General features: G+C 45.4%; 2 protein-coding genes across 6 annotated transcripts in view; one reads left to right on the top strand and one right to left on the bottom strand.

Moving 5' to 3' along the window:
- Nucleotides 1-11,144, bottom strand: part of PIAS2 (protein inhibitor of activated STAT 2) — a 31,458-nt gene extending 20,314 nt beyond the window's left edge. For 3 of the 4 annotated variants that reach the window (XR_011147657.1, XM_069001097.1, XM_069001098.1), the window contains exon 1: nt 10,887-11,144. Coding sequence is in view for 3 of the 4 variants with exons in the window: in XM_069001097.1 (XP_068857198.1) it covers nt 10,887-11,084 (198 nt within the window). In the remaining variant the exon portion in view is untranslated. Of the gene's footprint in view, nt 1-7,529; nt 7,614-10,886 lie in introns of those variants that run through there. The other variant, XM_069001099.1, reaches the window with a different exon arrangement.
- Nucleotides 11,145-14,182: 3,038 nt separating this feature from the next.
- KATNAL2 (katanin catalytic subunit A1 like 2) overlaps nt 14,183-17,065 on the top strand; it is a 29,149-nt gene continuing 26,266 nt past the window's right edge. For both annotated transcript variants that reach the window (XM_069001072.1, XM_069001071.1), the window contains exon 1: nt 14,183-14,233. In XM_069001072.1, the coding sequence (XP_068857173.1) occupies nt 14,183-14,233 (51 nt within the window). The remainder of the gene's footprint in view (nt 14,234-17,065) is intronic.

Genomic DNA, 17,065 nt, shown 5'->3' with positions numbered 1-17,065 from the left:
AAACTGAAGTTAAAATCACAGAATCATTTAGGTTGTAAAAGACCTCCAAGATAGTCAAGCTCACCCATTCCTCCAGCACTGCCAAGGCCACCACTAACCCATGCCCCCAAGTGTCACATGGTTTTTAAATCCCTCCATCCACAGGGTTTTTAAATCCCTCCAACACTGCCCAGGGCAACTTTTGCCAGGACCGGACAACCTCCTTGGTCAAGAAATTTTTCCCAGTATCAAATCTAGACCTCCTCTGGAACAAGTTGAGGCCATTTCATCTTGTCCTGTCCCTTGTTCCCTGAGACCTGAGCCCAACCCCCACTTGCCTCCCTCAGCCGCTCCTGGGGCTCCAGCCCCTTCCCAGCTCCGTTCCCTGCCCTGGACACGCTCCAGCCCCTCAGTGTCTCTCTTGTCCTGAGGGGCCCAGAGCTGTCCCCAGCACTGGAGGTGCCTCAGCAGTGCCGGCACAGGGGACGGGCCCTGCCCTGGGGCTGTGGCCACACCCTGGCTGGGACACCATGGGTACCTTGTCCACCTGAGCACGTGCTGACCCAAATCCAGGTACATGCTGTCCCAAGTCCAACTCAATGGCTGTTTCTACTGCCATTAGAACACAGCAGGAGTAAGTAGCCAGGATCTGCCTTTTCAAGGGCCACATTATTTATGCACATCAAAACGACCACCTAAAACACTATGGCAGAAACATCATCTGGCACACCCTATCCTTATCACTGATGAGACAAGATTATCATATTTCAGACCCTGATTTTTCAACATTTCCAGGCAGCACATTTGGATCCAGTGACACTTCTATCAAAAAGCTGTTCTGATCACAGCTAACACAGCAGCCTTCACACAGTTATTCCCCCAACACTCTGTCTAGAAATGCACCATGGACACAGCAGCCAGCAAAAACAGCCACATGAAGCACTGAGTGGCTCACACAAACTTCTGAAGAGGCCAACAGCAGATCTCACCTTAATTTCATCCCAGCAACTTCTTTCAACAATGAAACAATACAAGATGGAGAATGTTACTTTCCACCTGGCATTCCCCTTCTACTCTTCCTTACTTTCAAATAGAGTGAGGAAAACAAAGTGTTTCAACATTCAAAAAAATGGCTTGAAATACTGTAACAGCTTTATAGTTATGACATAAAAGAGAAACTGTGTTAAAAGATAATACTGGTATTCATGAATTTACAGAAAACTTCACGTTACATGCTTCTGTAGATAGCTGCATAAGCTTGATAGCAATGCCAGCTCCTTTATTTCAGATGCAGGCAGTAAGCATGATGCTGGATTCCATAATCACAATGCAAATGAGTAAAATAATCCTTTACACTGAGATTAAGGAAACAGCATGTATTGCAAAATACTATCTATTACCCTGCCTGCTGCCTTCTATGCATTCCTGCAAGTTAATCAAGGTGAAATGTGCAGTCCGTCACGCCTCGACACAGCTAACATTTTAGACAAAAATTCCACAAACTAGCGCTTTGTTACTAGATGGATTTCATCCTACTACAAGACATAGCCTGGCTTCAATACCATAGTCATCAAAATTTTAAATTAACACCCACATTAAAAATGCTTGCGAGTATAAAAATATACATAGTTTTGTCCACCAATGCAAAAATCTTACACAGGCTTTATAAAAAAGACTTGCAAAGAGCAAGGTTTACAGAAGTATTTAAACAATAGCTTTTACAGCATTTTCCCTCTAAAGCTGATTCTACTTTCCCTTTAAGGTAACAACAACCACGTGTACGAAAAAAAACCTTCCAGTGCCTAAAGGGGCTCCAGGAGAGCTGGAGAGGAACTTGGGACAATGGCCTGAAGGGACAGGACACAGGAAATGGCTTCCCACTGCCAGAGGGCAGGGATAGATGGGATACCGGGAAGGAGTTGTTCCCTGTGTGAATGGTGAGGCCTGGGCACAGGGTCCCCAGAGCAGCTGTGGCTGCCCCATCTCTGGAAGTGTTCTAGGCCAAGTTGGATGGGGCTTGGAGCAACCTGGGATGGTGGAAGGTGTCCCTGCTCATAGGAGTGAAGCTTTAAGGTCCCTTCCAAACCAAACCTATGATTCTGTACTGATCTTCCTACTCAATTTACAAATATAAAGTGGACATTCATTATCATCAACAAACTTTTATGGAGACATACGTCTGAAAACACTTATAATCATGGTGCAAGGCATATACTGCTTCCAACAAACCCTTATCAAGTTATTTTCTTTTGGTTTTCCAGCACATTGCAGAAGACTGCAGCCTCACTATTAATATGCTTTTCACATCACTCAATTAAGATTAGACATTCAAGTTGTGTCATGTAGATGCCATTTTCTCTTAAAAGAGGTTCTTTACAGCTGCACAGCCCAGTAGAAAAAGCTTTTTTAACACAAAACCAAAGCCATTTTAGTTTCAACATTATTCCATGAACACAAAGAGTAGTTTGACAGAACTCTAAGGAAGGAAATCAGACTGGATAATTCAAGCACTTTTATATTCCAGAAATATTTTTTCTGCTGAAATTTGTACTTGAAGCTCCTAAGAAGTTTCATAGGTTATTTTTTTTTCTTACAGTTGAACTTTAGCAACCATGATTCATCAGCAGAAACACTGTTTTAAAGCATTAAGCCGTAGGTGTATCTGGAATGGCATTAATTTCCCAGGAAGGGTGACGTTAAGGAGCCCAGGAAATGCTGACATGCTGCTGAAACTAAGGGGCAGGCATGTTTCAAAGCAAAGTAAGGGATCAAACATCTCTCCAAACAAGAGCTGTGTGGTTCTCCACACTCCCCTGCAATATTAACAGTCACTCTACATCTCTCTCTCTCTTTATACATATATATATATATATATATATATATATATATATATATATATATATAAATGCAAGGAAACTGAAAATTCTGTTTAATTCTTGATATATGTCTACAATAAGCACCAACAACTGTGGCTTTCAGGTCCCGTACTGCTCAAGCTGCGAACCGGATCCTTACACTGCAGAAGCAATCCAGCCTACTCAGAAGTACTGGTCAGCTTGCCCCTAAGAGCTCTGCTTCAGCCCCACTGGCTTCCAGACAATTTCCGAAGTGTCTGAATGCTCTGTACAGAAGGAACACACCAAGGACAGGTTCCACAAATCCTCTCTCCTGACTTTAAGCCCTTTCATGGACATTCAGCAACAAAGTACATTTGTGACATCTTTTGCAGTAAATTTGCATCCATGCTGACTTACAGAAGGCTAGAAATGGGTAATGCTGGTAAAGAAAAACAACCAGTGTCCTGGGATGGTTGACGATCTCTCTGCTGAACGAAAATGTGTTCTCAAACTGATATAACCATGGATAAAGACATGCAAGGCACAGGGAAAAATGAAGATGCCGTTATTGAAACCCGTGTCAGTAGTACAGGACAGCAAAAGCAGCTCTAAAAAAAACCACAGTCAATGTAAATCATAACCACCAAATCCTAAGTATTATGGAGATCTTCCTTTGCACTGCCTCTAGCCTGGCTCCGAAATTAGGAATTAGCACCAAAGTTGAATGCACTTAATAACAGCAAAAATCCTAAGTCAAACGAACACAAATATTTAAGACATTCAAAACAAAGTACAGCCATTTCATTGCAGCCTCCTTTTTAGAGTACCCTAAACTCCATTATGTCCTTCCTCTCCCCATCACTATATCTCAGCACAATCAGTTAACTGTTAATGATTTTACATACAACAAACTTTTAAAGTGACCCGATAAACCTCAGTGATCTAGAATAGTGACTGTGAACCTATGGACAACACAGGAATTTTGTGCAGATACAAGGTAACAGCACATTATCACGGGTTATTAGGAGTATTTTATCTGCATTTATGTTATTTAATACACTCAATTTAACTGCAGCCTACGGATCATTACAGCACCAGCAGCAACTTGTCGATATCTATTCTGTCCACCATCTTAAGTTTAACCCAGGTCATCATGTGGAATTTCATTTCTACATCAAATACATAAACTGGTCAGCATATACAATACAATGATATTAACACAGATAAAATAAAACAGTGTTTGGCAGTGAGCTTGAGGAAGACACATGAAAACAGTTCTCAGCATTTTCTTGTTAGCAATTTAGCACTAAGCACTGCTTCACCTGGTAAATGTGAGGCAGTCATTTACGCTGTCATTCCAGACTGGAAAAATAAAGCAAGAGGAGTGGAAAGACACCAAGGCTGGCATGAACAAGAGATCCAATATATAAAAGAATGAGACTTCTGTATTCTAATATGGTATCCAAACCACACTGCTCATCCCAATTTGAATCATGTGACTTCAATACCCAGGTGTGCAACAGCAAACAGTAAAAGTGGGACCTACTTCCAGCATTTATAAACCTGATTTTCCAGTAAATTTTGTGCAATCTCTCCTGCCAGAGAGGATATATTAGCACAATTCCATCTCTTCTCAATCAAACGAGTTTTTACACAATGGCTCTGAAACTAGTGTCACAAATTAGTTTTGGCACAGGCATAGCCACTTGCCTATAAAGAGCTCTCTTTTTTGCCCTACAAAGATGACACTAACAAATGACTTCAAAACCTGATTAAACACAAACTATGTGACTGATGCTTCACCTTCTAAACTACTGATCTGTTTCAAAGACTGCATGCACTCCACATTATTTGTTTCCAATTTAGACTCAGGACACCAGCAGAAACACAGAGGACCCAAGAATACTCTTTCAGTAATAATACGTAACTGATCCTCTTATCTGCAGTACTTTGTTGAGATACAACAAGCTTCAAGCCAAGTCTTGGCTAGTTCAGAATCTGTTGGGAGCTGGAATCGTTTTCTCACAGATTGCTCTCAGAAGGAGCTGTAGTTCCCCACTTCTGGGCCAATTCTGTTCAAAAATGTGTTTACTCGTCATCTCTGGCCTCCACACCAGACTGATGATTCTGTTCCACATCCGCCTCTGCCTGTGTAATACCTTCAACGCTTACTGGGCTGCTCTGGAGAGGGGATCATGGATAAAGGTATGAGTCAGGTTTAAAAACACATCTGGGAACAGCAGCTCTGGAAATGGTATCTCAAAACTAACTATCTCACAACTAGACACAGGTGTGCTCTCCACAGCTTCTCAGCCACCTCCTAATACTCCAGAAACCAGTGATCTACAGAAATTAATAAACATTACTAGTCAATAAAAGCTTAATCATGATGGTCCAGAAGGGTGAAGCTTTGACCAGGCATTTTCAGCGATATCTTGAAAAGTAGCAACTGTGGTTAGTTACAGCCAAATCCTTTGACAAAACTGAAGACTTGCAAAAGGCCTGATATAACAAGGTTTCTTTCAGTCTGGTTTATTTCACTACAGCCTCTCAGTTATAATGCTTGGATCTCAGCTCCACAGAATTTTTACTGTGAACATCCAGGGGATGCCAGGGATAGTCCTAACAAATACTAAAATGCTCCTTTGCCCTGAGAAGAAAAAAAAAAATGCTGCTCCTGCATGTTTCCCTCAAGAAACAGGGTTTAAGAAAGAACTCTGACCTCCTGCCTTTAGTCAGTCCTCAACAAATTACCAAAATGAATTCCACTCTCAAAATGAGCCCAAGTGGCCTTTCATAAAGCAAGCACAGATGACATACTACAGGAAACTGCAGTCAACAAGAGAGCAGCAAACAATACTGCCATAAAAACATTCAGTACATTAATCTATAAAGCAGCCATTTCAGATCACACCTAAAGGTAAATTCACAAAATCTGCTGGGGGTGAGGCAATCTCACCTTTGGTCAAAAGCAGGAAGATCTAGTTGTCTGAAAAAAAAAATTAAGCCTCAAAACCAAGTAAGTGCCTGGTATTCAAGCAGGCACATTCAAATGCATCTTCAAATGCAAAAAGAAGAAAAGAAAAATTCAGCCAGGGCCTTGCAGACATGAAGCAAACAATTACATTCTCTTCCAAAAAAATACCTAGACCTTTCCCAAAACAGGCCATGAATTATTATCAGATGGATGCTGAACATTTAGAGAAGCTCCAGGCTAACAGATTAATCTCACAGGCACTCCAGTTTACAATTAAGATGAATGGGAACATCAAAAGATATGCCTTCAGACTTTTTTTTTTTTTTAAACTAGTGGCATCTCTTCTTTTGAGTGATGAAAGGGCAGCCCAGCAGTTGGCCTGAAACACAGTTCCCTTTTCCCTCCATATTTCCTGTATTACTTCTATCTATGCACCTCAGTTGCTTGTCAATTTCAAAGCTATTTATGTACCTTATTCCCTGGGGGAAACTATCAATACTTAGGGATATACAGATAAGCAATTACAGGGCTTTGGGAGAGACAGACTCCAGCTCAAGATTGTAGAGGAAGAGATAAAAGAAGAAGAGTCACCCCTGGCACAAAGTTTACATTGGGACTTTAGCCAAACCCTTTGAGACACCTTGGAATGAGGGTTACAAATGGGTGAGAACACAGAGCAAGGAAACGTGTAAACACAAACACATTTAAAGGGGAAAACCCTCCCAACAACACAAGCACAAAAAAATAAGCCAACAATTCCTAAAACTGAGACAGAGCACTGTTGTTCTCAGACAAAGAAACTCAGTTCTTTCCACTATATTTTTATAAGTGAGCTCCTCAGCTGCACTACCAGTGCTACTGCTGGAAGAAGCCTCAGCATGGGAAATTCTCTGGCGATTGCAGCACATTTCCCACTGCGGGTCACACCAACACCAGCTCTTCCTCTCCACTGAAGGCCAGTTCACAGTGGTTCCTATTTAACCGGCTTTTATCCCTCCTGTAACAAAGTCTGGAGCGGGGGGGCGGGGAGCGGCCTGCACGCGGAATTCCCACGAAGAATTCCACTTCTGCAGGTGTGGATGCTGCTGAAGGACAACCTCCTCCTTCTACACAAAGGTACCGGCGGATTGTTCAGGAAATAGGAGGAAAAGCACAAACTAGTCAGTCAGCTCTTTGTGTACACACCTTAGCAAAATGAAAGGACACACGCAGCACACACCCACTCCGACAAATCTGCTACAGAGAGTCCACCACCACAACATGAAAGATAATGAACCGAAGATAAAACACGCCTGAAAAGCAGCACTGGGTTTTCACGCTGGGAAGGCACAGCTTTCCCGATTGGAAAGCGGACCACGGATTTCCAGAGATTCCACAGCTATCAGCATTTTTAACAGCCCGGTGGTTATTCACCGCCCTCCCTTCAGCTGCACGGGGCGCGGGGCCCAGCAGGAACCGTGCGAGCCCGGGGGCCGCTCGGCAGCGCCGAGACGGCTTTAAAATGTCCGAAGGAGCGGGAAGAACCCCCCGGCGGCAGCAGCAGCACAACCCCCACGGCTGTGTGGAACAACCGGACACTGACAGGGAGGGTCTCCCTGGGAAGACCCCACCGACTCCCGGGAAGTCGGGGCGGCCCCGCTTCTTCCCTCCCTCCCCTCTCACCCCGGGGATAGCGCGGGCCCCCCAGCAGCGACATCTTGCCCCCGCCGGGACCTCTCTCCCTCCTTCCTCCTCACCCGCAGCTCCTCGAAATCCGCCATTTTCTACCCGCCGCCGCCGGGCGCCGCCGCCACCATCATCGTGCACCCGGAGCGCGCTCCCGGCACGTGACGGGGAGGGCGGTCCGGCGGGAAGGGCGGCAGGGAGGGGCGGGGGAGCTGAGGGGAAACCCGTCCGGGGTGGCACGGACACACCGGGAACACTGAGGGGAAACCCGTCCGGGGTGGCACGGACACACCGGGAACGCTGAGGGGAAACCCGTCCGGGGTGGCACGGACACACTGGGAACGCTGAGGGGAGACCGGCCAAGGGTGGCACGGACACACCGGGAACGCTGAGGGGAGACCGGCCAAGGGTGGCACGGACACACCGGGAACGCTGAGGGGAAACCTGTCCGGGGTGGCACGGACACATCGGGAACGCTGAGGGGAAACCTGTCCGGGGTGGCACGGACACATCGGGAACGCTGAGGGGAAACCTGTCCGGGGTGGCACGGACACATCGGGAACGCTGAGGGGAAACCTGTCCGGGGTAGCACGGACACATCGGGAACGCTGAGGGGAGACCGGCCAGGGGTAGCACAGACACACCGGGAACGCTGAGGGGAAACCCGTCCGGGGTGGCACGGACACACCGGGAACGCTGAGGGGAAACCGACTCGGGGTGGCACGGACACACCGGGAACGCTGAGGGGAAACCGACTCGGGGTGGCACGGACACACCGGGAACGCTGAGGGGAAACCTGTCCGGGGTGGCACGGACACACCGGGAACGCTGAGGGGAAACCTGTCCGGGGTGGCACGGACACACCGGGAACGCTGAGGGGAAACCTGTCCGGGGTGGCACGGACACACCGGGAACGCTGAGGGGAAACCGGCCAGGGGTGGCACGGACACACCGGGAACGCCGAGGGGAAACCTGTCCATCTGCACACACGCACTCCTGTAGGTACCGGCCGCAGTTCCACGGGGCTCCTGCAGCAGCTCCGGGCTGTGAAGAACTCAGGTGGTCCTGGAAATTATCCCGGAGGGATCACAAAATAAAGATGATTTCTGGAGATCACCCAGACCAAACTCCTGACAATGCAGGGTCACACAGGAACTCGTCCAGGTGGGCCTGGAATGTCTCACAGAGGGAGACTCCCCGACCTCCCTGGACCTCCTCTACCAGAGCTGTGCCATCTTCAACGTAAAGAAGTCCTTCCTCATGCTGAGGCGGAACTTCCTGTGTTTTAGTTGTGGCCATTGCTCCTCATTCGGTCGCTGGACACCACTGAAAAGAGTCCCACGCCATTCTCTGGACACCCCTTTGAGACGTTTAGCTGCATTAATGAGATCCTGTCTCAGTCTCCTCTAGGCTAAACATGCCCAGGTCTTGTAGTCACTCATCATAAGACATGCTCCAGACCCCTCATAATCCTTGTGCCCTCCACTGGACCTCTCCATTAGCTCCTTGTCTTTCCTTTACTGAGGAGCCCAGAACTGGACACACGTGCCATGTTTCCTCCCCTCCAGGATTAACACTCTGCTCTTTAACTGAATTGTTCTGTTAAAAACCAAACCAAACAAACAAAAATAAAACAGAAAAACCAACCAAACCAGCAAATCATAGAATAAAATAAATAAAACATAATCCAGTTTGCAATTGAAGTGGATTAAATAGAAAGCTTGCGATTTTACAGCCGAGTTTATCCACCCAATCAAGAGCACTCATAATTTGTGTTATAATGATGATGCAACACATTTTATTAATAAAAAATGAAAGGAAAATGTCACCAGCAGTAAGCTTCAAAAACTGGATAATGAGTTTCCTGCTGCAAGGGAAATGTTGAGACATTTACAGAAAAATAAACATCGAGATGCAGCCGAGAATATTGTTTCCAAAAGCAGCCAGAGATCATTACCTAGTCACAATAATTACCTACTCACAATATTCAGTTTCATCGGCAACTTGGCTGTAAAATCAAACAACCGATTTATTGCAATAAAAAATAGCAAAGACTCAGCCAACAAACAGGCAAGCAGCCAACACAACCCTAACAAGAAGATGAAGAGACACTGGAAAAGAAAAGAGGCCTGAAATGCAAAACATATTTGCTCATATTAACTGAAAGGCAGCTAGTTTTGCACATCCAGAGCAGCAACTAGAAGAGTAACTTATGGGCCAAGGGACCGGCCACCTTGGCAGCAGGCTCTGCGAGGAGGGATGCTGGCAGGCAGTTTTGGGAACAAATAGCTGAGCTTTTCTAGAGGATACTGATCCCTGCCGTACACACTAGCTGTGGGCACTTAATACTGCTACAAGATCAAGGAACTCCACAATTAACATCATTAGCTGCAATTTTGCAACAGCTTTCTGAGACAGGCTTTCCTGTTTATTTACTGTTTACTCCAAAATAAACCCTTTGTTGTGCCAAAATTTTTCACTATAGGCGCAGATACCTAGTCCTCAGCACAAACAGTTTCTTTGCTTGGTCTTAAGACACCCTGAAGATTTAAGCATAAGGACTTCACTAATTTCAAACCCCTTCTGTTAGTCAAAACCAGGAATCAACAGGCTAATAAAACATGCCATCTGCCACACCACTGCGTGAGTTCAACTCCTAAGTCCATCAAATGCTCATTTTTCCCTTCAATGCAATACCAGACTAAATGGGCAAGCTGCAGGTTAGACTCTCTTAGATCATTAAAGCATGACCAGACCAAAGCCTTCTCTTTTGTTCTTTTAGCAAACCCTCAAGTGTTCTTTCCTTCAAACACAAAGGAAAGGACATCAATGTTCAAGCTCACATCAGAGCCAGGCACTTCTTTTCTAGAGTACAATCACCTCTCACTTCATAACCACATCTTTCAACCTTTCCATTCTTGTCATCCTCAGTATCTGCGGGGATAAGGGCAAACATCATTTTTATACACCTCACATGCGTAGGATAACAAGAGTTTACATATTAGCGTTCCCTAATATTTTTACTGAAGTGTTCCTTCATCGTATGTTGTTTTTCTCCCTCCTTCCCTCACAGCCTTCTACTACACATCTCTGGGGCCCTAGCCTCACAAACAGAAAAAAAAAAAAAAAAAAAAAAAAGTCCTTCTTATATTTGGTCCTCCTCAATTTTTTTCTTAGAGCACAGGCATTTCCTCTCCCATTCCATTATCTCCACACAAAAATTTCTTTCACATCTCCCTCTTCTGTTTTTCCAGTAACTAGAATTAATCTCCCCTTTTGCTCTAGTTCTTTAAAATCCTGCTGTTTCATGAAAACTTCTCACACACACACATCAACTCCAGGCTTACACTCCACAGCTACCAAGTCATCTTAGACAAATTTCAACATTTCCAATATTTCTCTTTCCACCATACTTTTAAGAAACCTACCTCAAATGTCAGAGATTCTTCTGGGATCTGAAACCTTTGCTTCTTCTTGCACCTCCATCTCCGATACCCCTTTCTTCTTCTTCTCCTCCTTCTCTCTAAACCAGCTGCTGCATTTCCTAAACCATTTCCCAAGTTCTTCCTTTGAGTATTTTCCAAATTTTCAGTGAAAGCCTTAAAACTCGGCCCAGCATCAGCCATTGGAGGAGACCTTCCCCAAGACAGCCAGTGGATACTCCTGTCTCCCAGGATATCACCGAAGCAGTACCTGGGGTTTTTGTCTTCCCTAATAGGCTCTAATTAGGGTGAGGAATGAGCCTATAGGTGCTAAGCAACCTGCCCCCTAAATTGAGGCTTGTTAGGGGGAAAAAAAAAAGTCTGGTTTCAACCTTTTCTAGTAATATTTCTAGTGCTATGCACAGTATGTCCATACAAGCACTGCCTGTTCCCACAGCTGTGTTAGCTACGGAAAGACATCTGAACATCCAAATAAACCCTCCCAGCCTTCCACAAACGCTGCAAAAAAAAAAAAAAAAAAAAAAAAAAAACCAAAACAAAACAAAACGAAAAACAAACCCCAAAAAAACAAACAAAACAACTCTACAGCTGCTCGCAGGATTGCAACAAGTGCTCTTATCAGCATTATACCTCATCAAACCCCTCCTGTGCTGCTTAACCAGCTGCTAATAGACAACAGAGTGTGAACTGCAAGCAGGGATGGGGCTGGGGTGACTGGGTGGAAAGTGGATTTGTTTTGTGTGTGCTGTGTTGAAAGGAAAGAATGTTGTAAGGTCAGCCTTAGGCTCCTCCATCATCTCTGATATCCCACAGTCATGTACTTTTTAAGGTAACATTATAAGGGAATGGCAAATATATTTAAGTGGTAGTCAGTGCCTAAAACCTCTTGTGCGAGGTCTAGAGCTGTCAAAGCACAGAGGCTTAAAGACACCCTTAATCGTGCTGCTGACATTACAAATGTGGGCTCTGGCTATAGGATAAGATACTCTTGAGCTGGGTAGTCAGGTTGGACGGGGCTTGGAGTAACCTGGTCTAGTGGAAGATGTCTCTGTCCAAGGCAGGGCATTGGAACTGGATGTCTTTAAGGCCCCTTAACAGCCCAAACTATCCTGTGGTTCTCTGATTCTGCTTATTGGAAAGAAATCATTTATGTGGCTGCATTGTATCTGCACTTTCTGTGCAGCTGTTTGGCGAAACAGAGTTTGGATGGGACATAATCTTCTGTCAAGGCATATGATGAATATAGTTATATGTAACTACATTGATGTCAGACTTAATAGACATATTAAAGTTTAGAAAAATCCAAATTATAAACCTAATGTGTTCTTTTATATATAGATATACACATTTATATATTCAGTTTTGATAAGGAAATATTAATTTTGCGTGGCCATCCTAACATACCAGGGTGATACACCTATATTTTGGTTATAAGCCCAAAAGCAAAATATTTAAATTTTGCTATGAAGTTGCTTACTTGATCATTATTATTTTTATTAAATTATGCCTATTGACATAGGCCTAGATTTCACAGTCTTGAACACAGCCTCCCTGACTGTGGGTGAGCATTTGCCTCCATGGACAGTTTTTGTGAAAATTACCCTCAATTTTTGTTCAAAGGATTTGAAGTGTCTCTTTTTCCATCAAAACTATAGAAAGCCACATATGAGGGTACCACTAGACCTTGAACAGTAATGATGGAAAACTCTCCAGTCAAGCACAGTCCTGAACCCAGGCTGTTTTCCCAACAGTGATGAACTTGGGATGACTTGAATCCTAACTTCGATTACAGGAACTTCTCTTTCAGAGCCACAAAAAAAGATGCCCACAGTAATGGAAAAAAAAGATGTGTTACCCACTGTACTGCTACATTAAGGCCAAAAAATTAAGCACAAGTTCTAGTAGGTGGGGACCTAAGTTAGTTAGAGGAACATCAATCCACTTGGAAAAAACTCCATGTTTTATGGAACAAATGTAATAAAAAAATATTTGTGTTAAACTGCATCCTTGGCAGGATGAAAGTATGTTGCATTTGCAGCACAACTGCGTGAGCTGTGAGCACACACTCAAGCCTGTGTTGGCAGGTATCAGATTGGGAAAGTCTTAGAAAAGGGCCGGGGAAACATTCCAGAGTGGGAACAGAGTGACACCAAAAGGACAAGGCCGTATGGGGTACTGACGGTTATACTGAGGAATATGTTTGGAGGAAGATCTGGATATCTGAAAAAAACAGGATATCTGTTTTTGAGGATGAGATGCTAAGCAAGTGTGGTATAGAATCCCAGAATATTTTGGGTTGGAAGGGACCTTAAAACTCATCCAGTTCCATGCCTCCTTCCACTAGACCAGGTCATGTTGCAGGGATGTGAGAACCTGGTCATTACTCTGCCCGAGACCTGAGCAGCTGTTGGATTTGGGAATAGGGCTGGTAAAAGCCCTTCCCACCAAGCTGTCGGGTGCTGTGCATGTGTCCACCAATCCCTCTCCCCATTGTGCGGGAAAAGCACAGGATTCCTCACAAAAGAGGAGTCTGGGGAGGGGTCCTGAGACTGAATTTTAGGTTTTGTCTTGCAGGATCATAGATTCTCCTCCAGCTGGACTGAAGCTGGACCATGTCCAAAAGGCACAGTTCACCCCTCCAGTAATTCACACGCTGAACCCAGGAGGCTGCAGCAACCAGGCAGCTGAGTTGTACTCCAAAAAGAGCGCTTCTCACAGCCCTGTGTTCCCTCACAGTGGTGGTCTCCATTTTAATGCCCACTGGCACATCCTTGATGTGAGGGGTAGACTGCACTCTGTTGCTTCTCAGGCACCGCTTAGCTGTGTGGGAGAGCTGGGCATGTTTAGCAGTGGAGTGAGCTGGGCTGTGCCGATTCGGGTTATTGTGGCTTGATTTGGCGTGCTTGGGGTGGGGTTGGGTTGGTTTGGCATGGTTTGGGCTGGTTTGGCTTGTCTGAGGTTGCTTTGGGTCGTTCTGAATTGTTTCGGGGCCAGACCACTGTATCCCCTCAGCCCGACCCCCTACCCAACCGCCCCCCACTCCGCGCCACCCAGGCGAGCCCGGCGCCCATTGGCCAGCGCCGCCTTCCGCCCACCCTGCTCTACTCGTCATTGGGCAGATCGTCAGTCAATCTTTCACCTTCCGACGTTCCGATTGGCTGCGCCGGGGAGGCGGGGCGCGCCTGTCCCCCGCGGGGGTCGGCGGGGTGCGTGTCCGGGCTCTCGGTGCATTATTCCGGGCGGCGTTCCCGGTGGCATTCCCGGCGGTATCCCCTGCCGCCATGGAGCTCTTCTGCCAGGCGCTGAGAACCACCCGCCAGGCGAGGGAAGCGGTGAGAACCGGCGGGGCGGCCGGCTCCGCGTCGGGGTTGCGCGTCGCGGTTGCCATGTCAACGGTGGGCGGGGTGCTCTGCGCATGCGCGTCGGGGTTGGGATGGTCATGGCGGCGGGGACGGGGTTGGGCATGATGGGCAGGGACGGGGGTGGATCCCCCACAGCCTCTTTCTGAATGGTTCTGGAGCGGCAGGCACGGCCAAAGGAGACAATCCGTATTCCTTCCTCCCCTGGCACTTGTTTCAAAAAGCCACAGCTATACTGCCCCATCCCTGGAAGTGTTCCAGTCCACGCTGGACGGGGCTTGGAGCAACCTGGGCTAGTGGAAGGTGTCCCCGCCCATGGCAGGGGCTTGGAACTGGATGGTCTTAAAGTCACTTCCAACCCAAACCATCGTGTGATTCAATGATTCTGTGGTTCTTGCTCCAGAAAGCCCAAAACCAGCAGGATTTTGCTGAATTTCGTAACCTGTTCTTCTGCTTCCATCTGCTGGTTAAATTACACCGGAGTGAGAGAGGCTGCAGGGATGCTAAAAGCCTTTCCCGTAAGGCTGTGGGGGCTGTGCATGCATACGTACACCAATCCCTCTTCCCACTTGCGAATGAAAAGTACAGGATTCTTCACAAAAGAGGAGTTTTGGGAGGAGTCCTGAGACTGAGCTTTAGGTATTATATCAACCTCTTGTAGAATCATAGACTGTGTTGGGCTGGAAGGTACCCACAAGGATCATCATGTCGTAACTCTTGGCCTTGCACAGCATAGCCCTGAAACTCATACCATGCTTTTGAGGGCATTGTCAAAACACTTCTTGAGCTCTGGCAGCCTTGGGGCCATGCCCATTCCCTGGGGAGCCTGTTGAGTGCCTGACCACCCTCTGGGGGAAGAACCTTTTCTTGATGACCAGCCTTAACCTCCCCTGACCCAGTTCCATGAAGTTGCCTTAGGTCCTGTCACTGGTCACCAGAGAGAGAAGAGATTGGTGCCTGTCCACGAGTTTCCTCTCCTCAGAAAGTGTTAGTAGGATAGCTGTATTTACCTAGGAGTGGGATCCTCCAGCACAGTCTCTTTCTGAGCCCTAAAGTGGATTCAGATCTCAGTCATTGAGAATGGAGCCTGAAGGCATGGTATTGAAACAGCATTAACATGCAGGAGGAGGAGAGGAGAAAGGGGGACCTGATTTTTAACCTCACCAGTGGGGATTTGCATGGCCCTCGTCCCAAGGATGGTGCTGGCTATTAAATGCAGAAACATTTGTGGGATTGGGAACTAGAGGGCAAGAGCTCTTCCCTGTCAGCTGTGTCACAGGGTTTGGTTTGATGTGCTTTTGGTAAACTGGCTTCTCCATAGCCTTTTGGCAGGATGGATTTGAAGATAACAGTCTATATTTTGGGTATAGAGAAGAGGGAGTAATTTGTGTTTCACAGAGGAGCAGAAGTTTGGAGACTTTTCTTAAAACTCTAGTGACTTGAAGAACCACCTGAAGCTGCCAAGAGGGTTTTTGGATTCTTGTTCCCAGTCATAAATTCTATGGTGAGCTTGCTGTATGTCTTTAATTATGAAAGCTCATTGTAAGCCTTGAAAAACTTTGGCAACTTTATTGTTTGTAGCAGCCTTGTATAATCTGGAAGAGAGAAGAGGGCAAAGCGCCCTTTCTTTGTCCTGGGAAATTCTATTCAATGCAGCCAAGTTATACATTGTTTAAAACTCACCAGTTCCATTCTCTGCTTGTGTTTCTCAAAAAGTGCCGTCAGCAAGCCAGACAAGAACTGAACATTCAGCCTTCTGAAAAGCCTGTCAAGGCTGCAAATATCCAAGGGGCTATGGGGAAGTGAAAGCTGTGGGAATACAGGGTGGTGGAGGGAGGAGGAAAACTAGGTGAGCCCATCAAGCCTATCTGTCCTGGCACATGGTGCCAGCTTCATCTTGAAGAACCCCATACTGTCAGCATCCTGTGATCCCAAAGACAAAGAGGGAGAGGGTTCTGCATGTGTATTACAATCAGTGCTTCCCCTGTGTGATTTTACAGCTCTCTGGTTTCCTCTTGTCTGAATTCAATCTGAGATCCTTCTGAATGCATCCTGGCTGCCCCAGTTGGATGTATTTAAGAGTGCCTACACTAAAGCAGAATAGCTCTTATTCCCAAGCTCCTCAGACCATGATTTATTCTTGAAACTCTCTATTTCTCATCCTAACAAACATATTCATGTAGAATATATAGGGTCAAATGATAATGAAATGTTACTGCATTAAATTAATCTTTTATTAGGTCCATTAATTTCAGGAAATTACACAAGAGACTTGGTTGATTTATAGTATAAATGCATTTTAGTAAAAGGTGTGGAAATGACTAAACAAACAATTGCACCTGAAGATGCAAACTCTATTAGAGTTTAATTTAAAATGACTCAAAAAAAAGGAATATGTGCCACTCTTTTGTTAAGATAGAAATAAATAAAATAACACTATAAGTGTTGAAGCTAATCAGTTAAGCGCCCAACTATTTAGTTTTTAAAACAAGATCACATTTAAGTGCCTTAAGGTTTTATTAATTTCATGGACACCAAAATCCCCTATAGTAATTGAAAATTTAATTACATACATTTTTCTGTTCTTTTAAGAATGGAAGCTTATTAAACATTTAAACATCTATTGAAATACCAGTGGCTATAAACAACATGCAATTCTAAATACTAATTAAACAGGAAGGCTAAATCACTATAAAGCTAAACTGAATTTTAAGTAACTTTGCACTAGTAAGTACTCCTGTTTTTTTTCATGCTGTGTGAGATTTGCCATTTCCTCTCTAAGCACAGCAGAAGCCCTGGGCAGTG

Source organism: Aphelocoma coerulescens (assembly GCF_041296385.1).
Source record: "Aphelocoma coerulescens isolate FSJ_1873_10779 chromosome Z unlocalized genomic scaffold, UR_Acoe_1.0 ChrZ, whole genome shotgun sequence".
Classification (NCBI taxonomy): Eukaryota; Metazoa; Chordata; class Aves; order Passeriformes; family Corvidae; genus Aphelocoma; species Aphelocoma coerulescens.
This window is presented reverse-complemented; position numbering and strand designations above follow the sequence as displayed.